Raw genomic sequence first — 26192 nt, forward strand, 5'->3', positions numbered from 1 at the left:
ATCCTGCCAGGAACAACATCTGCAAGGAGTTTGTATGTTCTCCCCGTGTTTGCGTGGGTTTCCTCCCATTCTACAAAGACATACTGATAGGAAGGAAAAAAAAAGTACATTGTGATCCCTATATGGGGCTCACAATCTACATTAAATAAAATCCTTAAAAAAAGGACATGATTGTTCCTTTCTAGAAACAATGTTGTCCTTGGGGATGGCTACATATTACTGAACGAACCCTGAGGAGAAAAGTTAGGTGAATACAGAGTACGTAAATCTCAATCTAATTGTGCTCAACTGAGACATACATTTTATTAAATCTATTAAAATAACCAAGTTGCCAGCTTTAAAGAACACATCAGGACTCTGTCAGCGTGTAATATTGATGTGTATGATTAACACTCTGCACTGTGGCGGTAAAACAAATCCCACTGTGTGTCTATTAGGTATGAAATGTGTCTGCAGACCACATCTCATCACCACAATATACAGTATTCAACAAAGCCACTTGTCACAATTAGAACAATGCATCAATGCTTATATGGCCATATACCCCAGAGGACGCAGTATCACAGTGAAACTTGTCAAGGGGGGGATTGAAGAATTGCTCTAATTGCGACAAGAGGCTCTGTTAAGTACATTGTGATGATGAGATGTAGTGTGAAGATACATCAAACTTCATAGATACAAAGAGGGATTTGTTCTACTACATGGTGCGGAGTGCTAATAATACACTTCAATATCACAGATGGTAGGGTTCTTTTTTTCATAGGTTATTCATATAGGTTATTTTAATCCTTTACGTATGTAGCCAGTTTTAGCCTTCAGGATGGGGCAATTTTTTTGCTTTGTCATTCTGAGATCCCTATTATTTCAATGGATTTAGCTGTTTGAGGACTTGTTTTATTTGGGGTGAATTATATTTTTCAGTAACCTATTTAAGGTTATAAGCTCCTGACCCTAGTACAAAACCTTTAGCAGGACTTCTTAACACATTAACTATACCACTAGTCAGTGACGTAACTAGGAATGAATGAACCCCCACCCTGCGTAAACCACATTCCTGCACATACTATTATTCCCCATAGTGGCTCCTGCACACAGTATTATTCCCCATAGTGGCCCCTGCACACATTATTATGCCTCAGAGTGGCTCCTGCACACAGTATTATGCCCCATAGTGGCCCCTGCACACATTATTATGCCCCAGAGTGGCTCCTGCACACAGTATTATGCCCCATAGTGGCTCCTGCACACAGTATTATGCATCTTAAGTACACAGACAGAGATGAAATGAAGTCATGCTGCCTAAGACCCTTCAGAAAAAAAAATACCCAGCAGTCTGTAGAAATAGATTTATTTAACAAACTACCCAGTGAATTATTATATACTGTCTATTTTAGTAAAATGCAAATGGCAGTCAGATACTTGCAAGTACAGTAGCTCTACAGTGCACCCCAAAATAAATTTCCTAGTTAGCCATAGGCACTTTGACACTGTATGAATGCCAACTCTGTACACCCTACAGTGGCCCCCTGTCTCTAGTTGCCCATCTTCTTTTCAGCATTTTTAGTATAATAAGGAATGCGTATTCGGGAACTGAGAATACTTTTAGAAAAAAAGAACAACAACAAAAAAAACCTCTATTCTGAACATCATTTTACTAAATTAATGAGTTATAAGCTTATGTATCATTTCAGAAAAAATAATGGCAATCCTTCCTTAGAATGCATTTACACGGTAGTATTCTGGTCACTATTTTCCATCAACATTTGTAAGCCAAAACCAGGAGGCTGCCTGAAGGCAAGGACACCTACTCTTAGAAGGGAGGAAGAGGACACTTTCCCATCGTAAAATGCATTATTTATAAATCTAAGCACTTTATTTAAATATTCTAACCCAGCTCGGGGGCAGTACACTGCTTGCAGAAATCACACAAGGATTAGATAACTACACTAATGTTTACAACTGAGAATAAAATATCAAATTATATGGTAAATGATATAAAATGTGGTACAGTAGCTCAGTGCTTCAACATATTGCATTAATTGTCATGTGTGAAAGGGAAAGTTAAGTGTAAGAAGTGAAGTAGTGTCTGGCCAGGGCCCCACATGCTGCTTTACAGTCACTGCACAGTGGAAATGCATGTCAATTATACCTACAGAAATCCTGGTGGTGCCTTGCAGCACTGGAGTCCTGGGTTCAAATCCTGCCAAGGACAACATCTGCAAGGAGTTTGCATGTTCTCCCCGTGTTTGCATGGAATTCCTCCCACATTCCAAAAACAAACAAACAAAAAAACATACTGATAGGAAAAAATGTACATAGTGAGCCCTATATGGGGCTTACAATCTACATTAAAAAAAAAAATGCTGGTGGCTTCCCTATAGAACCCCCTATGTGGAGCCTCAGCCTCAAACTGATTTGCCTTTTTCTGTACCTTGCTCATGTTCTGCAAATGTGGATGGAACGTGTCAGGTTGGGCAGGGACGCCTCTGTCTGACCTATTCATTACAACTTATGCCAGAAAACTCATGCCAGAATGAAAAAAAAAAAACCTCAGGAATGTTCACGAATTAAGAGGCCAGAGCCTCTTCGCAACTTAGGTTTTTGCACCTCCCGCACCACTTTCATGAAGTGGTGCTCCATTTAATATAATTTACGCCAGCTTACTGGTGCAAATGATCAATATATGCAAGTTTACGTGCCGACACATATTGCATCATGGATGCACAGCTCAGACGCATGGCCTACTACACTGCTTGTCAGATTGAGACAGGCAGTATAATTCATTTCATTACATATGTAGGGAATCAAGTAAGTGATCAGAAGATGGCAAATTCACATCTCTTGGGACATAAAAATGTGTAAAAAATTAAATAAAGTTTAATGCGAAGAAAAGTTAAAAAGTAAGAAAACATTAATCTCATCACAAAATGTTTCCTAAATAATATAAATTAATAAAAACATAATGCACATATTGAGTATTGCTGCATACATTACGATCCAAGCAATACAACTGTAATTTTCCAAACACGGTGAACATTGAAGAAGAAAAGAAAATCCAAATATTTTACCAATAACTGAATGAGCTGTTGTATCCTTACCAATGATCACTTCTATTTATAGAGCTGTATTATACAGAGGAGAAGGTCAAGCATTTTAGCCCTTGCGCTGTTTTGAGTGCATCCATGTAAATACCTAGAATTTGCATTGTTTTACATTCACTGCTCTTCACCAAAGGCTATCTGAATGATTCTGTATGCTTGAAGCAAATGGTTAATATGTATGTGGTCGGTCAAGTGCAGGCAGAGAAGTTATGTAGTCTCTACATATCCCAGGAGATATAGTTTAATTCACATCATGCTCATTTATATAGCATATTTATTATTTGGAGTGCCCTTTGTTCGATCCTGACACAAGATATGTGTATTGAACACCATCATAAATGAGTTGACAGACCAAAATGTTCCATCTTTTAAACTAATAATAATAATAATAATAACAATAATTATTAATAAATGATAAAGTAGATAGATAGATAGATAGATAGATAGATAGATAGATAGATAGACAGACAGGGTGGGGAAGGTAGCAGCAATGGTGGTGCGGACCCAACCAGTCAGAGACAGGTACACAAAATCTGGTGAAAACAGGTTTATTTAGAAAAAAACAGCAAAATAAATAAACTTTCACTTTAGGCACAAAAATAAGCAAAATAAATACAGCTTTAACTTCAGGCAAAAATTAGCAACAAAACCCTGCTCATCTGAGCAACTAACTAAACAATAAGTACTAACTGTACATGTGGCTTACTACCAGCCACACAAATCAACAAAAAGAGTGCAATACAGTCTCACGAGACACATAGTGTATCAGTACAGACCCAGGCACCTCATCTCTCTCCCAGGATCTGCCCTGAAGTGTAGGCTCTGCAGCCTTTTATGGCCCAGTAACAAGCCCAGGACACACCTGGGGCTGAGGCCTATTCAAGACCCGACTTGTACCACACATAGGTCAGAAATCTGGTCGCGATATACTGGGACTCCAGCAGTCTCCTTGTCACCTTCTCATGATAGATAGATAGATAGATAGATAGATAGATAGATAGATAGATAGATAGATAGATAGGATAGGATAGGATAGGATAGATGTGGTGGGACCATTTATTACAATATGAAATAATTTTGGTTAGTTAGGAAATAATTTTTGATGGCAAGATGAAACTATATATGTATTATTCATTCACTTTAGTAGCTCCAATTATGTTTAGCCTCAAAAACAAAGTACCAAAATCTATGGTATTAAAGCATCAGACAACTACTTTTGCATATATTATTGTAGTGCTAATTATGTAGCAAATAATTGGCAGGATAAATTAACATATATTTTTCTTCTTCCGAATAGGGCGAAGGTAAAGAAAGGGGTCAACATTCTTAATGTGAAGATCAGTGATCCAAGAACGTGGGACATTAAGCAAGAGTTGGGCAATGGTGGGAAACATTCTACCACAACAGTGACTTGCCAGAGAATTGGACCCAATCCACGTAATAGGTATGTATTTTACCTATCCTCGATTGTACGATTATAAAGTCATAAAGTGGGTTGTGTGTCTCACTTACAAACCAAGAGTTAAAGGATGACATCATGCCTACCTGCAGTCATCACTAGAGACAGCATAGAAGCTAAGTATACCACTTATACATTGTTCATAAAACGGTAGACTCTAAGTTAGAGACCTCACAGTATTAGAATTGCAGATAGTAACAGATTTTAGAGATCTGTATTAGAATTAGTGGTGGGGATCAAAGGTGGGATTTCCTTTTTGTGTACCATTTTAATGACTTATACTGTTAAGCTTGTAACCTGGGATAATACAGACAGCGCATCTATTAATATAGCAAAAACGCAGCAACCCAGTTGTATCCAGTACTAGCTATAAAATAAATTGACATCTTGTGTCTTAAGAATTCATTCTCATATAAGATAATTTTATATTCTTTTAGTGGCTTTTCTTTTTCACACCATTTGGGCTAGCATAATTTATTAATGTTTCATTTTATAACTTAATCTATATTATTAATCATATAAAATTCTCAAAACCATTTACATTTTTGACCTTTTAATACTTAATAATACACTACTTGTGTTTAGAAAAAGCACAGGCAATATTTCTCAACTGCAAAATTGCCTTCAATTTGTTTTCTTCATCACATTTCATGTGGATTATAGCCATAAATATGGCTACAATAGTGGTGGGCAAGCCATACACTATATGGACCAAAGTACTGTATTGGAACCTACATATTATATAGTTTTTATGACATCCTATTCTAAATTCATAGACATTGGGATGGATTTAATCCCATTTTTGCAGCTAGACAGCTTCCATGATTCTGGGTAAGCTTTCCATAAGATTTTGAAACGGTCTGTGGAAATTTATGTCCATTCATCCATTGTGAGATTGCTTACTTATATAGAACCAATAATTTATATTATATCATGGGCCATTCAAGTCTTTTTGGTATGGCATCCAATGTAGATTCCCATTGCTTCTGAAACTATGACAGTTTATCCTTCTTCAAACGCTCCTACAGCAATATTTGGACTATATAATTTCTCCATTCTTTTAAAGTAGGTATAGACTTTGCCAATGCTTCACACCTAATTTAGGCAGGGTTTACACTACCGTTGGATCCCTTTATGAAGGTGTCCGTTTAAAAAAAAAAGCAGACACCTATCATAACAGAAATTAATGGACACTAACTGATGCTAACTGATGTTAATGTGCTCATTTTTAATGGATCAGTTAAAAAAACGGACACATTAGTATCAGCATCAGTCGGTGTCATTTAGGGCAGGTTCACACCAGTGCCCAATCTCCGTTATGCAGGTTTTCGTTTTCTGTCGGCAGAAGATGGAAACTGGCATTCACTGTCCACCGGTAAGTGCCCATGAGTGTCTTCTGCTCTCTGTGGCAAAACAGTTTTTTTTTTTTTTTTAACCAGACCCAAAGTCCTGCATGTCCGACTTTGTGTCCAGTTAAAAAAAAATGGTTTCGCCGCAGAGAGCAGAAGACACTCACAGGCGCTCACGGGCAGACACTTTTCAAACCCATTCAAAGGAATGGGTTTGAAAACTGCCTGACGGTTTACGTCTCCTGCCCAGTTTCTCGGGCGGGAAACGGAAACCTGCATAACGGAGTTCGGGCGCTGGTGTGAACCTGCCCTTCGCATCAGTTAGTGTTGTTTTTTTTTTATATTGTCCTTTTTTTTTTGTCTATGCTCTTAGCATGCGCAGAAAACAGACAGACACAAAAAACAAACAGTAACTGATGGCGAACAGTCACTGTCCATTAGAAGTCTGTTGCCCAGAAAAGTCCTGCATGTAGGATTTTTTGGTCCGCTTGAAAAAACGGACATGCGTGTAAACTGACACAAACGGACAATAACGGACACAAGATAAAATCCCATTGAAAAGAATGGAAATTTCAGACAGACCAGCTAGTGTCTATTGCTAAAATCTTGTACGGACAATAGCCTCAGACACTGCTGACGGAATCCAATGGTAGTGTGAACGCCCCCTTACAGGTACTATATAAAAATTTCCTCATATGCAGACAATGCCATATTAAATTATTATTATTATTATTATTATTATTATTATTATTATCCTTTAATAGTCCCACAGTGGGGAAATTTCAGTATGTTACAGCAGCATAGTAATACAGATACAGGATAATACACAGTAATATATTACGGAAGCAGATACACTTAAGCTGAGAAGATACTAGGAGTCCATAGCAGCTAAGGAACAGAAGAAGAAAGAAGGAAGACTTCATAATCATAATCATTAGTTTTCTGTGTGGAGTGATCTTCGTTTGGTCTGATGTAGATAGCCCTATCGCGGTTGGAAGGAAGGACTTGCGATAGCGCTCCTTCTCATACTTGGGGTGAAGCAGACAGTCACTTACAGTGCTGCCAAGTGCCATCAAGGTCTCATACATGGGGTGGGATTTATTCTCCCGCATGGAGCTCACCATGGACAGTATCCTTCTGTCACCCACCACCTGTACTGGGTCCAGGGGGCTCCCCAGGACAGAGCTTGCCCTTCTGATCAGCCTGTCAAGTCTATTTCTGTCCCTGGTTGATATACTGCTCCCCCAGCAGGCCACGCTGAAAAAGATGGCTGAAGCAACCACAGAGTTGGAAAAGGCCCTAAGAAGTGGCCCCTAGACTCCAAAGGCCCTCAGCCTCCTGAGCAGGTACAGTCTGCTGTGGCCCTTTCTGTGCAGCGCCTCCAGGTGATCAGCCCAATCTAGTTTATTATTGAGGAGCACACCCAGATACTTATACCTCCTGACTATCTCAATGCATGTTCCTTGGATCTCCATCAGGATCGGAGCACTTCTCCATTTACTAAACCCCATCACCATCTCCTTGGTCTTCCCAGCATTAATCCTGACGTGGTTCTTCTGGAACCATTCAACAAAGTCCCGGTTTAAGTCTCTGTATTCACTATTGTCGCCATCAGTGATAAGGCCTACTATAGCAGAGTCATCGGAGTACTTCTGTAAGTAACAGCTGGATGAGTTGTGCCTAAAGTCAGCAGTGTACAGTGTGAAGAGAAATGGGGCAAGAACTGTACCTTGTGGTGCCCCCCGTACTAGAGATCACAGTGTCAGACACACAGTCCCGGGCTCTCACATACTGAGGGCGGGTTGTGAGGTAGTCTAGGATCCAGTTGGACAGGTGATGGTCCACAACACCAAGGTTCAGCTTCTCCTTCAGTAGCCCTGGCTGAATGGTGTTAAACACACTGGCGCATTTACTGATGTCAGCTGGTGTTGACAGCTCACAGATACAGCCAGCAATTGGTTGCAGATGTCACATGACCATGTTGTGTTGTCATTAATGCATCCCAGTATACAGAGACCAGTCGGAGATCAGGAAGTGGCTAAACAGGAGCATCTTGGTACGGTATATATTAATGATTTTATTATTTTATATATTTCTATTTATTCTTTATATATTTTTGCTGTTTGACCAACCCCTTGAAATATTAGCCAAATCAGAGACATCCTTCTCTAGAAAACACTGTTTTAGAGTAGTTGTTTCACATCAGTACATACATAGCATGTACAGTTTAAAAATTGTATATCATATAGTTCAACAATTTTTCAACAATTCTTCTTATTTTACAAAATCAGACCTTTAAATCACAACTATCTACCAACATATTGCAACCTGGTTGTATTTGATTATAGTCTACCGATGATAGTGTATACCTTATAATTCTTATGATCCTATTCCCATAAAACGTCACTTATTTAAGCATTAACTCTGATTTATTGACATGCCTGAAATCTGTACACAATAATACTAATACCATGCAGTATACATAATCTATTTTCAATGTTTAGAATTTTACAGTAGACTTACCAAATTCCCAGTAGGTATCGAATTAACTTTGAGGGGTGAATAAAGACCACACTGTATTCTTGTATGCCATATATAAGGATATCAGGTTTTATTGCTACTGTAATTCTGTTTTAAAGGAAGTAATGTGATTCCTATAATAGAGTGAAGGCTGATATAATTCACAATTTAGAATACTTCAGGGGAACAGAATGGAATCTTAAGTGTAAAATGTGCACAACTGGATAGAAACAATGGGTTTACTCATTAAAGGCATAAACTGGGACTCTTTAAAATATCTTATTACTGTTTTTATAAAGAATCTTCTATACCCATAAAAGATAGTATATTATTTTATATCCAGTTACTTTGTTACATTCTTCTTAACTGTAGTACTTGTTACAAGAAGTCAGGATTATTAGAGCACTTGTATATTTCCGGAGTATGTGAACAGCCATGGCATTAAAGCACTCAAGAGCTGATTTTCATAGTGAGAGCATAGCCCCAGGAGATAAAATGTAATGTTCCCCACTTTTTCCATAACAGATACAGAACTGTACAATCACTGCTCCATTTACATAATGTCTAATTAACCCATGAAAAATGGTAAGCACTGATTATGCAAATGAGAGCTAATGTCCTAATTACCATCAACTGCATTAGCCTATGTAAATGGTTCTGTTATTTTTATTAAGTAAAGTCGGGATTGTGTTTCATGTTGTTTTATTTATTGAATTAGGGAAGGATTAGGCCAGCCAGGATAGCCGAAATACAGTGCCCTAAGCCCACAGTAAATTCGCCTTGATCATAAACACACTGCTCTGTTTAGAATAGAACACTGTTTCAGCTTATTAGTTAATACTAATTAAATTTGTTTTTGTTTTTCTTTTAAACCCGTCTCCCACTGGGGCGGATTCATTTGATGTCATGACAGAGAGAAAGGGAAGCTTCTTTCACAATTATAAACCTCATGCTTGACAGAAAAAACTCATCAGTTCAATGGCTTTTATTGCTCGAAAAGTTATGTTATGCATGTTGTGCACAGATAACTCGTACAACTTATTCATTTTATTTACAACATTTGTTTTGCCCTGTTACAGTGTGACATTATTTGTTTTTCTTACATCACATTGTAATTTTACTTTTTAAAGGAACATTCTGGAAAAAAACTGATACATTGATGCAATGCATGGCACAGGTATCTCATGAATGAATCTTCGTGTCATGGATTGCTATGCATTGTACAAGTATAAGGTCAGATTCACACGACTGTGCCATGGCCCATTGGTCAGTTTCAGGCTGAGGCCCCATATTGCGGAAACGCAGCTTTTTTTGTTGCAGATTTTGTTGCATTTTTTAAGCCAAGGCTACAAAAGGAATTAGAAATAAATAGGAAATACTTAGGGCTAGTTCACACGGGGCATGGTATGGCATATTTTGGTCCTGATTGTGACGCGGGAAGCCGCATCAGAATAGGGCCAATATGCGCCTGCCACAACTATCATGGTTTTCGACAGTCGCGGCCTCCCTCTCCGGTGTAGAGCCAAATGAATGGGCCTAGTCCAGAGGGTGCTGCCGTGAGGCGGATGCCGGGGTTGAATTAGCCGCGGAATCTGCCTGCACAGCTTGCTTATTTTTTCCGTGAGCGGGAACATGACGCTGATTCTGACGTGGATTCAGCACCAAAATCCGCCCCCTCTTGCCTCGTGTGAATGTTCCCTTATACTTCTACCTTCTGCTCAATCCACTTCTGACTTTGGCTCAAAAAACCACAACAAAATCTGCAACAAAAAAAGTTGCGTTTCTGCAAGGCTTTAGCCTAAAGGCTTATTCACACCACAATGAAAAACAGCCATATGACAGCTGTTTTTGAATGGTTCTTTTAAAACCCATGAATGTCAATTCTCCAAACACTTGTCTATTTTTATGTCCATTAAAACTGAAAAAGATTGAGCATGTCGGGTTTTTTTTGACAGCTGTGAAAGCCGCCCACTTTGTATAACTTGTAAATGTGTCAAACTTTTTAGGCTTTACTGGCCAGTTTGTAATAATCTTGTGGGCTATAATAACACCGAGAAATTTAGGGCATATTGAGACTATATACCATAAATGTCTGATAAGTGCAAGGATGTCCCCTAGGACTTCTACTTAACAGGTAAATTGGAGTCCTTTTCTCCCCAACTGACACTACAAAAAAATTGAAGAAACAGCCAAGTGTTGTTCTCCTACCATAGACTACAATGTAGATACGGAAATGGCTTCTTCATGTTACCAGTGATTCTCCCAAAGGGGCTACTGTCCAACTCCCTTCCATTTGTCTTCCCCCCACCCCAAATATCAGTTAACTTCTTACCCTTTCTTAACATAACTGATGTCTAAGTTGTGGTTCTGGGAAAGTGTATTTTACTATCATCACATCTTAATTATTGATGTTTTCCTTCTCCGTTAATTTGTTGCTAATGATTGTGAAGTTTGCAGCATGGAGTTTGGAGTTACATGAGAAATCTAAACATGGGAAGCGGAGGCAGTGCTAAGCTTGTTGTCCAAGACCTATAAAACAGTGTTTTGTTGGCGTTGTATTGTTGTGTTTCATGTCACAATGGTGACTGTGTGGCAGAAGATTGTATGAGACATAGAACAGGACGAGTAAACAGCGAATTACATGAGAAATAAGAAGTCTGACAATCTCTCTAAATCAGGCTGCAGATTATTAGTGGGGTGTGTTATTCAGCTTTTAGACATCTCAATTAGAGATGAGCGAACAGTGTTCTATCGAACACATGTTCGATCGGATATCAGGGTGTTCGCCATGTTCGAATCGAATCGAACACCGCGTGGTAAAGTGCGCCAAAATTCGATTCCCCTCCCACCTTCCCTGGCGCCTTTTTTGCACCAATAACAGCGCAGGGGAGGTGGGACAGGAACTACGACACCGGGGGCATTGAAAAAAATTGGAAAAAGTCATTGGCTGCCGAAATCAGGTGACCTCCATTTTAGACGAATAGTGGATTTCAAATCCGGGTCATATGAGAATGTGAACTTTGTGACTATGAGACAGGGATAGCTGTACAGGCAGGGATAGCTAGGGATAACCTTTATTTAGGGGGGAATGTTATTAAAAATAACTTTTTGGGGCTCTATCGGGTGTGTAATTGTGATTTTTGTGAGATAAACTTTTTCCCATAGGGATGCATTGGCCAGCGCTGATTGGCCGAATTCCGTACTCTGGCCAATCAGTGCTGGCCAATGCATTCTATTAGCTTGATGAAGCAGAGCGTGCACAAGGGTTCAAGCGCACCCTCGGCTCTGATGTAGCAGAGCCGAGGCTGCACAAGGGTTCAAGCGCACCCTCGGCTCTGATGTAGGAGAGCCGAGGGTGCACTTGAACCCTTGTGCACCCTCAGCTCTGCTACATCAGAGCCGAGGGTGCGCTTGAACCCTTGTGCACACTCTGCTTCATCAAGCTAATAGAATGCATTGGCCAGCGCTGATTGGCCAATGTATTCTATTAGCCTGATGAAGTAGAGCTGAATGTGTGTGCTAAGCACACACATTCAGCACTGCTTCATCACGCCAATACAATGCATTAGCCAGTGCTGATTGGCCAGAGTACGGAATTCGGCCAATCAGCGCTGGCTCTGCTGGAGGAGGCGGAGTCTAAGGTCGGACCTGAATGGAGACTGGTGTGGAGCGATCTTAGACTCCGCCTCCTCCAGCAGAGCCAGCGCTGATTGGCCGAATTCCGTACTCTGGCCAATCAGCACTGGCTAATGCATTGTATTGGCGTGATGAAGCAGTGCTGAATGTGTGTGCTTAGCACACACATTCAGCTCTACTTCATCGGGCTAATAGAATGCATTGGCCAGCGCTGATTGGCCAGAGTACGGAATTCGGCCAATCAGCGCTGGCTCTGCTGGAGGAGGCGGAGTCTAAGATCGCTCCACACCAGTCTCCATTCAGGTCCGACCTTAGACTCCGCCTCCTCCAGCAGAGCCAGCGCTGATTGGCCGAATTCCGTACTCTGGCCAATCAGCACTGGCTAATGCATTGTATTGGCGTGATGAAGCAGTGCTGAATGTGTGTGCTTAGCACACACATTCAGCTCTACTTCATCGGGCTAATAGAATGCATTGGCCAGCGCTGATTGGCCGAATTCCGTACTCTGGCCAATCAGCACTGGCTAATGAATTGTATTGGCGTGATGAAGCAGTGCTGAATGTGTGTGCTTAGCACACACATTCAGCTCTACTTCATCGGGCTAATAGAATGCATTGGCCAGCGCTGATTGGCCGAATTCCGTACTCTGGCCAATCAGCACTGGCTAATGCATTGTATTGGCGTGATGAAGCAGTGCTGAATGAGTGTGCTTAGCACACACATTCAGCTCTACTTCATCGGGCTAATAGAATGCATTGGCCAATCAGCGCTGGCCAATGCATTCTATTAGCGTGAACTGAGTTTGCACAGGGGTTCTAGTGCACCCTCGGCTCTGCTACATCAGATTGCTACATCTGATGTAGCAGTGCCGAGTGTGCATCAGATGTGTAGTTGAGCAAAACTGACTCAGCACTGCTAAGTCTCTGCATTTGCATAGGAATGCATTGGCCAGCCTTCGGCCAATCAGCGCTGGCTCTGCCGGAGGAGGCGGAGTCTAAGGTCGGACCTGAATGGAGACTGGTGTGGAGCGATCTTAGACTCCGCCTCCTCCAGCAGAGCCAGCGCTGATTGGTCGAGTTCCGTACTCTGGCCAATCAGCACTGGCCAATGCATTTCTATGGGGAAAAGTTAGCTTGCGAAAATCGCAAACTGACAGGGATTTCCATGAAATAAAGTGACTTTTATGCCCCCAGACATGCTTCCCCTGCTGTCCCAGTGTCATTCCAGGGTGTTGGTATCATTTCCTGGGGTGTCATAGTGGACTTGGTGACCCTCCAGACACGAATTTGGGTTTCCCCCTTAACGAGTTTATGTTCCCCATAGACTATAATGGGGTTCGAAACCCATTCGAACACTCGAACAGTGAGCGGCTGTTCGAATCGAATTTCGAACCTCGAACATTTTAGTGTTCGCTCATCTCTAATCTCAATATTAATAACAAGCAAGAAAATACAATTATCAAACTTAAATATATAACTATGCTCAGAAAATGTGACAGGATTCTTAAATGTTACCAGGAAGTTTGACAAAACCCTACCTATTGGGATCTCTACCTGCAATGATGCATTGGTTCAATGTTGAAAAGAGTTCTTTGGGTTTGGATTGTTGGGATAGGCCATTAATATCAGATCAGTGGGGGTCTGACTCTCACCCTCCCTGCCAAACAGCTGTTTACAATGAAGTGTTAATAGTTTATTTTTGTCAATTAACAAATACTAAGTGACTGAACAAATGAAAGATCTAATTCAATTTACTCTTCTAGATACACTGTTCACAGTTTTTTTTTAAGGAACTCAGAAGGGAGGTTGTTCCAAATATCTTGGAGAACTAACCACACATCTTTTGTGGATTTATTTTACCTATATATTGAAAACATATTTTGCAGTGTTTTACAGATATTGTCATCAATCACTGTCTCAAGTAGGTTTTATAGTCTGAGTTCACGATCAGTATGTCTTTGGACTGTGGGAGGAAATGCATGCAAACATGGGGAGAACATACAAATTCCATTCAGACATTGTCCTTATCTGGATTCCGACCATCACCATGCTGCTCCATCTCAATATAATCCTGCTCATATCCTCCTGTCTCTCCATGTAATCATAACCAGACTTTATGGTGTTGAGAATGTTTGGGGTTTTTTTGAAGGCAAAGGTCAGTCACACCAAATATTGATTTAGTTTTATCTTTTATTCATTCACTTAAAATTTGATAATAGGCAAAAATAAACTTAATAACTAGAGATGAGCGAACACTGTTCGGATCAGCCGATCTGAACAGCACGCACCCATAGAAATGAATGGAAGCACCTGTGACGCCGGCCGGCCGCCGGCAAAGTCAGCGTCACAGGTGCTTCCATTCATTTCTATGGGTGCATGCTGTTCGGATCGGCTGATCCGAACAGTGTTCGCTCATCTCTATTAATAACATTTATATTTGCAACTTTGCAACATTTTTTCCACATCCAACTAAAACTTTTGCACAGTACTGTATATCTGTTGGCTTCAGTTTAGAGGAACCTATCAGGTGGACTTTGCACCATAAATTGGCTGCAGTGTCCAGTTATAACATCTTGTACGGCATTTTTCACTAATCTGTTTGTTACTCAAAATTCAAGTTATAACAGGCAGCATGGTGGCTCAGTGGTTAGCACTGTAGCCTTGCAGCGCTGGAGTCTTAGGTTTGAATCCTGCCAAGGACATCATCCTCAAGGAGTTTGTATGTTCTCCCCATGTTTGCAAGGTTTTCCTCCCTCACTCCAAAGGCATACTGGAAAAAAATATTAAAATTATCACCTTTCTAATATTTTAATCAGCATAAACTAATGCACTTGAAGTAGCCACAGCGGGCATGTCGCTCCTTCAGCTAGTCATGGCATCATCATACTAGTCACTTCCTGGGAGGCATGATTGAAAGGTCCTTCATCTTCCCTCATTACCAGACATCATCAGACTCCTTCCCTAGCTGCCTGCACACCAGTCTCCTGATTCCGGTGGAAAGTATAAGCAGGCACACTAGAGCCTAAGTGTCTGGCAGGTAGGAAGGGGGTCTAGTGATGTTGGGTAATGAGACAGACTGAGGAACTCCCAGGGTGTGATTAGCATGGTGATGATGTGACTACCTGAAGGAGCTGCCCACCCCCGTGACATCTTCAGGTTATTTGGAATATGACTATTGAAGTCTTACAATGTTATGATCTGACTTTTGGACAAGTACTTAAGATGCTGCACATGCTGGATACAGTTGGGGTGTAAAATGCCCGGTATAGGTTTCCTTTAACAGAATCAGTTTATTTTTTATTACCCTATCAGTATGTCTTTTTGGCATATAGGATGGAAATCCATGCAAACACGGGGAGAACATACAAACTCCTTGCAGATGGTTTTTTGCCCTTGGCGAGATTTGAACACCAGGACCCAGCGCTGCAAGGCTGCAGTGCTAACCACTGAGCCACCATGTGGCCCCTCGAATCAGTTTATATTTTATACATCCTGGAGTTTAGGATAAGCTAGGGACTAGGGTTGTTTGCTAACTCATTTTGAGAATACATCTAAAGCTCTCCACCCGGGTTTTCATCTCCAGCTTTCAAAGTTTACTTCTGTTTCACGACCCCAAAGAGATAATGATTCAAATCCTGTTTTTATTAACTGTATATGAAAAATCCCCGTCACATCTTGATAAACTGCGTATTCTTACAGGCAGAGGCCAGAAAGCACCAATATCAACTCCTAGATTTCCCTCCTTAATTGCTTCCATATGTTATAAGCTAAGACAGTCTCAATTTTAGCAGAACCAGTCTGCCTGCCCCAAACTACTAATTCAACCTCTGTTATGTTATCTCAGTTTGTAGAGACTTTCATGTAAGAGCTTATTAAAAAAAGAAACAAGATCTCTGAATGGAGTTGCACAGTCTGTTTGGCAGCTTATTTCCAAGCATCATAAAAACTATTTGTGTCTACATGAAATAAGAGAGGGGTTGTAGATTCAGTCCATGTTCATCTATATCAACCTAACTAGAATTATTAGTGTGCTGCATATAAACAATTCAATTCTTGTTAACACCCGCCATATCCAAGTCTATTCTGTGTAATAGTTTCTTTATTTGTTCTCAACAAAACCTTACTAGTAGATACAAACTATAAAATAAGCAATATATTACATATATGACTTTATTTACATCTGGTGCTGAAGAATGTACAGCAATAATAGGACTGTGAAACATGAATACAAAGTCTGGTAAATCAGGTTAGGGGAGGGGTATAACTGTAAGGGGGTGGAGTGGGAGGAGGGATATGAGAGGGTGCATGTATTTGCTAAAGATATCCCATACCTAGAGAGGATGAGGTTAGGGGTAAATTTGATATAATGCAGGATTTTAAAATAAAGCATGAAAGGCTGGGGAGTATTGGAAGGTATCCCATAATTGCCAGATCTGTTGTGAGCATGTGGAGTCTGGATTTAGCTCAGACATCATCAGTCAAGTAATATGGGGCAGAGGTGATTTTCCACAGTCTAGGGATGACTGTGCAGTCTGCAATTAGCATGAAGCTAATGAAGAAGTAGAGCCACTTGTTGAGCATATTGGGGAAGATGGAAGGCAATATGATGGCAGGGGTGTCATCCATCTGCACTCCGGTGATTTCATGGATGACTTCTATCACCCTAAACCAGAAAGGACGGAGGGCTGAGCAAGACCACCAAATATGGGACATTGCGTCACTAAGTCAGCTAGAGCGGCAGCACAGATTGGAAGTGCTCAGAAACATAGCATGGAGTGTCAGTGGGACTCTACACCACCTCGAAAGATCCTTGTAATTTGTTTCCTGAGCTCTACAATAAATAGAGAGCGTATGCTATGACCTAAAGGCAGAACACCAGGGGAGGGGGACTAGGATACTCCCAGGTCCTCCTCCCATTTAGTGGTGAAAGATGGTAGTGTCAGGATACGGAGTCGCCGCGGTCTCCTTGCTGCGCGGCATCTCCCTGGGAGACGTGTTAGGAGTTCTATTGGGTGTGCTTAGGTCATTAAGGGTTAATCTTTTCCTTGCCTTCAGTCTCCATGTCATTAGCCATCAGGTGTGTTCTCTGCTGCTATTTAAACCCCACCCAGGCATGGATCCTTGCCAGCCATTCACTTTGTGGTTCCTGGTCCCCCTGCTCAGTCTGATTCCCTGTCTGTTAATATTTGGTCTGTTCTCTTGGTTAATCTGCCCGGCTTGTATTTTTGACTATCCCTTGTCTTTTGATTTGGTACCTTTATTATATCTCCTGGCTCGACCTCTTGCTCGTCTGACCTCGCCTTCTCTTCTGTGTCTTGCTGGGACTTGTGGTCCTCCCTGGTTCCATGCTGTTTAGTCTTTTGTTTTGCATTGCAGTTACACTGTGCTTTCTGTTTAGGTGTGACCCCCGTGACTCCAGTCCCTAGGACTTTCAGGGCCTCCTCTCCCCTTATCCTAGCCGCCGGATAGAAGTGTCAGGAGCCGTGGTAGGCGCACTTCAATTAGGAAGTGCATGGGTCTGCCTCATCTCAGATATTACAGCATAGTTATAGCTGCAGGGCCTGCGACCCCTTTTGTCATTAGTAGCACAGTGTTGCTTTCCCATCTGTGTCACTTTGCACTGCCTGACCCTGACTCCAATCCTTACAGGTAGTGGGAGCATTTGTGGGTTGGAGAGTAAACAGTATATGATGGATGTTGTCCTTACAGGAGGTCAGGAGGAGGTGCAAAGGGTTTTGTATGTGTAAGCGACGCTCATCACGAGACTTAGCATAAAAATTGGTCAGCTGAAGATAGTGCCATCTATAGAGTGCTGGATGATGTGGAGGTAGGACTAATTGGTTGTGATGTTTGAGTGAGGTCTAAGTGATGATGTGATGGAATTTGAGTGGTGTCTGGTCCGTGAATTGCAAAAGGAAAGATGAGGCTTGGGCAGGAGGGAAGTCTATATTGTATGAAAATGGGGGTCACCTCCTGTTTGTGATTTTCAGATTTTACCAATCCCTAGTACTTGCTGTATGACAAAGGGGAGGGCAGCAAGCAAAGAGCTTGTGAATGGGAAGCCAAGGGAGGGTTTCAAGTGGGCTATGGGAGAGGTAAGATTCCAGAGCCACCCATAGTTTGGAGGATTTGGAGTGATGACAGTCTACTATGCAGGTCAAGGCAGCAGCTAAGTAGCAAAGGAATCAGGTTGGAACCACCAGACTCCCTTGAGCCCTAGCGCTGCATAAGGTTAGCTTGGCAATCCTAGGTGGTTTAGAGGTCCATATGAATTTGTTGAACATACCCAGCAGGGTCTTGAAGAATGGTCTGGGGAGGAGGATAGGGATGGTTTGAAATAGATAAAGAAGCCTAGGGAGGAAGTTCATCTTCAGATTATTTGTACGACCGTAGTAATTGGAAACCCCTATGATCCCATTGCTTCAGATCTGTCCTGATGGTACATTATTAGCATATTCTAGGATTTTTTAAGCATAGCCATAGCTTTTGATTTCCTTATGTAACTTTATGTGACAAACCCTGTTCCCTGAGCTGATCAGATGTCTCTCTTCTTCTGCTCTTTCTCCCCTCTCTCAGCATGCTAATAACCTGAGGGATAATACTGCAGCTGCATCCACCCCTTCCCTCCCCTAACTCCCCATGTTCTCATTATTACATTGGATGAATTTTCTAGACAGGAGATTTTGTAAGGTTTACAGAGAGATTAGACACAGGTAAGAGGAACCATAAGCTGATGTAAGATGTTGAATATGCTACTCGGCATAAATATATATATCACAGTTTTAGATGTTATTTCCTATGCTTATATTTCTTTTATCTAATGGAAACAGAAACAGAACACATTCAAAGCTTGCTACGAAATGCATTGGAAACCTAGATCTGCCTATCGGTAGTGACAGATGGATGGACTGCAGGTTTGGAGACCTGTTACTAAATAGCCCAGTCCAAGTCCTGAAAATACAAATACTTTTTTAGAACTAGCAGCTGTCCTTCATGATTTAGGAGGTGTAATGTTGAGCCAAGCGTGGTTGTGTTAGAAGGCAGATTGTTAAAAAAGGGCACCATGCAGTAGAAGAGTTTCCCTCAGGGAAAAGAAACAAAAAAGAAATTAAACTTTACAGTGTCTTGTTATTTTTATCTTGAAGCATGCCCCGGGGTTTTAAAGCAATCTGCATGCTTTCCTTGTTCATAGTCACAGATTGTCTCTGCGAAGCACTGAATGTGCCCGCTAACAAAGCTATAATATAATATACTGCTACAGTTATGTGGACAACATTTGCTTTGCAATATTAGGTGTCATTTGGTGGATGTCATTGAAAACTTTATTTTTGTGTCCTTTTCCCATTAGTTTTTAATGACACACCTATTAAAATATTTTTTCAAGATGGTTAGGTGCTTATGGAGCCGGAAACTTGTGCACAGACCAGAGGAATTGTTGGTTAGGCTGAAATTTCACAGTATGTATCTTAAAATGGTTTTCCTATATAACCAAATCAATGTGCCCAAAGTGAGGAATTGTAATAATATAATAATATAACCTATACCGCCCCCGTTATTTCCCATCCCGTCACTGCTGCCAGATTGGTTCTCTTCACTGAAGGTTGCTTACATTGACATGCCAGTATATGAACAGTCAATACAGTATATCATTGAGGTCAGTGACTGGTTGCAATGGTGATGTGGATCTATTACATCATCATTGCAGCAAAGTGCACAGAGCCTGGCAGTGCGGACCAGAGCAGTGGTGCTGGATTGCCATAAGGATAAATGATTATTAGCTTTTTTCTACTTTATCACAATTTCTTATTTTGGAGATTTGATTATCTTGAAAAACCTCTTTCAGCGCAGACACACACAACTGTTGTCTATTCTGAACTGTAGGTGTCAGTTTATGAAAATTATATTCAAAATTGACTATTTAAATACTGTAAAGGATTACTTAGCAATTTGCAGAGACGGGAATGACAGATCCTTAGATCCAACCCCTAGAGAGAGACTCATGGGAATTGGTGAGCAGTGCTGCCCAACCCTGTTCCTATAACTCCCATAGAGGTGAAAGAAAGCTACAGGATCAGTGTTACAGAAACAATATAGCTTAAAGAAACACATGGATGTATGTGCCAATGCAAAATGGTCCTTTATTATATGTATTAGAAATGAAATGGAAACACCTGTGATGTCGGCCGGCCGCCAGCAAAGTAAGCGTCACAGGTGCTTCCATTCATTTCTATGGGTGCGTGCTGTTCGGATCGGCTGATCCGAACAGTGTTCGCTCATCTCTATTTAATAATGACCACCTACTATTGTATATGTCACTCTTGTTCATTGCATTGTTTTTATTGCTGCAACACTTTAATAAGGTGCAATATCCAGATTTCCTGCCACATTTAGGATCTTTTGCAACATATTAAACTGGATTTGTATTGCTGTAGAGCAGCCCTGCAGTGATATGGTTCTCCTTTTTTCTTCCACGTGTCTTGTAGACAGCACTTGTAGGACAATGCTGAATGTTTCCTACCGGCTTGTAACAGTTCTTAGTCTACAACTGTAGCTCATCTATGCTTACAGGCTGCAGACATATTATCTTATTTCCTACAGACAGCAAAAGATGCAAAAAAAAAAAAAAAATGTAAGAGTACAAATACACATATGGGAGTATTTTAGAACAACTGGTACAGATTTTGGAGAGTAAAATGTCTACATGCTCCAAATGAATATAATACAATACAGTATAGAGTCTGGCTGCCACATTTGTGTACGCTGTCCTTTTACTGGGGCTCAGGCTTAACTCAGATGTCATATTTGTAAAGCATGTGATACTTTCTATACTAGATAACATTAACAGGCCTGTTCCTATACAGGTACTGTTTATCGATATGACATTTAATTTACTTTGCAAAACTTCCATTTTTGGTAGTTACCCAAATACAATATATAAATGATATCTGGGACATATCTGTCAATCCGTATCCAATATACATCTCTAGAAGTAGTGAGATACATTTCATTGTGTTAATTACTAGTAGAAGAAAATGAAGAAGACAGCGCCACGTATTAGCTGTTGGATGTACAAGGCTGTAACCGCTGCTTCAGACTTGGTGTGTATAATGTGGTGCATTATGGAGAAGATACTTCTCTTCCTTTTCTTTTTTGGATTCAGTCCCAGTCTTGGGAAGATTGCTTGGAATAATGTTCATTACATAATATTGTTTTACACATTTGACTTTGTTGGACAGTTTTATTTTGCGACAGCAGATAATATAAAATGCTCTTCCTTCAATGAACATAAACAATTCCATATGCTGTCTTCATAAAACTGAATCATATCCTTATACAACAGTCATTGTTCCCATAGCATGTGTTTTATTAAGGATTACAGACAAAATCATTTACACCTTATTAACAGGAACTCTGTTATATTGTGGGAACTTCAGTCTTGGAGTTTCACAGTCTTGTTTTTTTACTAGACCAACATGCATCTCGAGGTTTGAATCCTTTAATCTTCTAAGTGTCTGCAAAATGTTGAGCTATTTGCAGACAAGGCTGATATTAGATGTAGATTATGGTCTTTTTAGGACATGGCGAGAGATAGACAAAGCCAGAGTTCATTAATTGAGCAGTGACTGACTGTTCCAGGGGCAGCTGTCCACAATGCAACGAGTTATATGGATGAGGGAGCAAATATATGCCAACAACTTCTGTGTCCTTCTCTAATGGTTACAGTACGGTACGATCCTACATGTAAAAGGCCATTCTTTGTATGAGAATATTTTGTTCAGTTGGAAAGAGAAGCTGATTTTTTTGCGAGTCAGGAAAAGGCCTTTTGAGTGCCCTGCTAGACAGATGGTCTAGAGAGACAAGCCTTTGGGCATCTTTAAGTATAGACGCTATGGGGATAAACTGCCAAACCCAGATACGGGAACCCATCTGTCACCATCCCTCTAATGTCAACATTTAAGCAACCTAGGAATCTTTGACGTTCAGCAGTGTTTACTTGAAGGGCAGCAGATCCCAATTTGTGCTTACACAGTGGATGCTATTATAAGGATGGAGACATAATTAACAGCCTGTTTAACTTGTTTTTTTATCAGCTTCATATGATGTTACATCCTAAGCAATGTCTTTAACAGTAACAAGCTACTACTCGTACCTTGGATGTATCCAGGGACCGTCGGAATCACGTGCAGAATTCTTGCATCCATTTCTCTGTGTAATTTTTCAGCTCAGATCTTGCTCATTAAAATGGCTTATTACAGTTTTATGCTAGTGCAGTGTAACGGGGCATGTAATCTTGGCTTTTACTTGTGGATCATGGCTCATAAAATGAGCTTATGTGCATTTAGATTGGGCTCCTATGTACTCCTTTGGAGTAAAGTTTGCATACAATTAATAAGCAATGTATCAATTGCAATATAATATACATGCTTAGTCGCATCGTTATTGTGAACAATGCATTTATTTCAGCATTGCTTCTTTTAGCATTGTTCTAAAAAGGTGTTACATGTTTTGGACATAGCATATGTTACTTTAGTCATATAATTCCTATAAACAGATCCAGAATCATGGTGATGACGATGACTATAATATGCATTCAATCAAATTGTATATTTCCTCATGAGAAATAAACCAATCTCATCCATTATAGTAAATAGGACCTAATATGAGGTATAGGTGAGCTATGGTGCTTGTTCAAGCTATTACACAGCTGTGTGGACAGCCAATGACCTGCAGCCCCTTTGTATTTCCACAGAGTCTTGGATTTGTAATTGGACAGTTGCTGTGCTGGGATATTGTCCTGGCTATATTACTCAGATTGCACCATTTCAGAATTGCTTCATTTATATCCTCCCTCATTCCTCCTCTATGTTCCTCTAAGGGTAACAATTAGAGATGAGCGAACAGTGAAATGTTCGAAGTTCGATTCGAGTAGCCGCTCAATACTCGACTGTTCGATTGAACATCGAACCCCATTATAGTCTACGGAATAAATACTCATTTAGGGGGAAACCACTATTCGACTCAGGAGGGTCACCAAGTCCACTATGATACCCCAGGAAAAGATGCCAACACCCTGGAATGCAACTGGGACAGCAGGGGAAGCATGTCTGGGGGCATCTAACATGCTTAAGTCACTGTATTACGTCAGCTTTCGATATGATATGCGGGAGCTGACTTTTTCCCATAGGAATGCACTTATCTTATGGTAGAGTTGGAAGGGACCTCAAGGGCCATCGGGTCCAACCCCCTGCGAGTGCAGGTTTTCCTAAATCATCCCAGCTATATGTTTATCCAGATTCCGCTTGAAGATTTCCATTGATGGAGCGCCCACCACCTCCCGTGGCAGCCTATTCCACTCTCTCACTACCCTCACTGTCAGAAAGTTTTTCCTAATGTCTAATCTGTATCTCTTTCCCTTTAGTTTCATCCCATTGCTTCTTGTACTTCCTTGTGCTAATGAGAATAGGGTAGATCCCTCTGCACTGTGACTACCTTTCAGATATTTGTAGACTGCTATTAAATCTCCCCTCAGCGTTCTCTTCTGCAAACTAAACAATCCCAGTTCTTTTAGCCGCTCCTCATAGGACATAGTTTGCAGACCTTCCACCATTTTGGTTGCTCTTCTCTGGACTTGCTTCAATATATCGATGTCTTTTTTGAATTGAGGCGCCCAGAACTGTACACAGTATTCCAGGTGTGGTCTGACCAGGGAAGAGTACAGCGGAATAATGACCTCTCTTGATCTAGATTCAATGCTTGTCTTAATACATCCCAGAATTTTATTAGCCTTTTTTGCAGCAGCACCGCACTGTTGGCTCATGTTGAATTTGTGATCTACTATTATGCCCAAGTCCTTTTCCCCTATGCTATCACTTAGTTCTATTCCTCCCATACTATATATGTTTTTTACATTTCTGTTACCCAGATGTAGAACTTTGCATTTGTCCCTGTTAAATACCATTTTGTTCGCCTCAGCCCATTGTTCCAGTGTGTCTAAGTTCTTTTGAATACACTCTCTCTCCTCTCTAGTGTTGGCTATTCCTCCTATCTTCGTATCATCTGCAAATTTTATGAGTTCCCCAATAATTCCATCGTCCAGATCATTTATAAAGATATTAAAAAGTACTGGGCCCAGAACAGAGCCCTGCGGCACCCCGCTTTTGACTTTCTTCCAGTTCGATGTGTAGCCATTTAGTATTACTCGTTGTGCCCGATCATTAAGCCAGTTGTGAATCCACCTAACTGATTTTTTGTCAAAGCCATACTTAATCATTTTTTCAATAAGAAGGTTATGTGATACTTTATCAAATGCCTTACTGAAGTCAAGATATACTATGTCCACGGCATTCCCTTGGTCCAACCATTCAGTGATTTTGTTGTAGAAGGAAATCAGGTTAGTCTGACAAGATTTATTGGTCATAAAGCCGTGCTGGCTCTGGTTAATTAATGCCTTCCCATCCAGGTACCGAAGTAAATGTTCCTTGACAATTTGCTCAAAGATTTTTCCTGCTATCGAGGTCATACTTACCGGCCTGTAATTTCCTGGATCGTCCCTTTTCCCCTTTTTGTAGATGGGGACAACATTTGCCCTTTTCCAATCTAAATGGACCACTCCTGTTTCCCATGACTTACCGAAGATTATAGCAAGGGGTTCTGTTATTTCCTCTGCTATCTCTTTCAGGACTCTAGGGTGTAAATCATCTGGTCCTGGGGACTTGGTTTCCTGTAACTTGGCTAAGTGCTCTCTTACTAGACCTTCGCTTATAGTCAGCTTGGAGTCCTCCTTCCCCTCATCCCCATCACCATTAATGTCGATATTTCCATTAGTTTCTTGGGAGAAGACGGATACAAAATATGAATTTAGTAGCTCCACCTGCTGTTCCACCATGTTAACTGTTTCTCCTTTGTCATTCTTCAGGACTCCAATGGTCTCCTTCACTTTTCTTTTGCTTTTAACATATCCCCAAAATCCTTTTACCTTACTCTTTGCCTCTTTTGCAAGCTTCAATTCGTGTTCAGCCTTAGCTCCTTTAATGCTTGTCTTGCAGAGTCTGCAGACTGCTGTGTACTCTTCCTTAGGTATAGTTCCCATCTTCCACTTTTTGTATGTTTCCTTTTTCCTCTGACCAGCGTTGATTGGCCGAATGCAATACAGAGTACAGCATTCGGCCAATCAATGCTGGTTCTGCCGGAGGCTCATCTGTGAGTGAGGAGGCGGAGTCTAATATCGGACTGGAGACTGCTGTGGACCAATCTTAGACTCCTCCTCCTCCGGCAGTGTGCAGTAGGGTTCACATCTCCAGTGTAGCAGTGCTGGCCGTGCGCTCAGCTCGGCTGCATCTCTGGTGTAGCTGAGCTGAGCGTATGGCCAGCACTGCTACATCTCGGCATAGGAATGCATTGACCAATGTTGATTGGCCGAATGCCATACAGAGTACATCATTCGGCCAATCAACGCTGGTTCTGCCGGAGGAGGCAGAGTCTAAGATTGGTCCACAGCAGTCTCCATTCTGGTCCGATATTAGACTCCGCCTCCTCACAGACGAGCCTCCAGCAGAACCAGCATTGATTGGCTGAATGCTGTACTCTGTATGGCATTCGGCCAATCAACGTTGGTCAATGCATTCCTATGGGAAAAAGTCAGCTCGCGCATATCGCAAGCTGACAGGGATCCCGACCAGATAGAGCCTCAAAGAGCTGGGTGAGTAACATTTCCACCTAAAGAAGGGTAATCCCTAGCTATCCCTGCCAGTAGATCTATCCCTGTCTCACAGTCACATAGTTCACAGTCTCATATTAACCGGATATTAAATCCACTATTCGTATAAATTGTAGGTCACCTGATTTCGGCCACCAATTATTTTTTCCGATTTTTTTCGATGCCTCTGTTGTCGTAGTTCCTATCCCACCTCTCCTGCGCAGTTATTGGTGCAAAAAAAAGCGCCAGGGAAGGTGGGAGGGGAATCAAATTTTTAGTGAGTTTGCCACCTGGTGTTCAACTCGAATCGAACATTTCGAACAGCCTGATATCCGATCGAACATGTACTCGATCGAACGTTATTCGCTCATCTCTAGTAACAATGTTTTGTACTTTTGACTTTCAGCTTTCGTATCTCACCATCCACTGCAG

General features: G+C 41.1%; 1 protein-coding gene across 1 annotated transcript in view; it reads left to right on the forward strand.

Annotated features, from left to right (window-relative positions):
• TMEM132C (transmembrane protein 132C) overlaps positions 1-26192 on the forward strand; it is a 444928-nt gene that overhangs the window by 230893 nt on the left and 187843 nt on the right. The window contains exon 3 of the mRNA XM_075274803.1: positions 4399-4545. Coding sequence (XP_075130904.1) covers positions 4399-4545 — 147 coding nt within the window. The remainder of the gene's footprint in view (positions 1-4398; positions 4546-26192) is intronic.

The sequence above is a fragment of the Leptodactylus fuscus genome, chromosome 1, assembly GCF_031893055.1.
Source record: "Leptodactylus fuscus isolate aLepFus1 chromosome 1, aLepFus1.hap2, whole genome shotgun sequence".
NCBI classification, from domain to species: Eukaryota; Metazoa; Chordata; class Amphibia; order Anura; family Leptodactylidae; genus Leptodactylus; species Leptodactylus fuscus.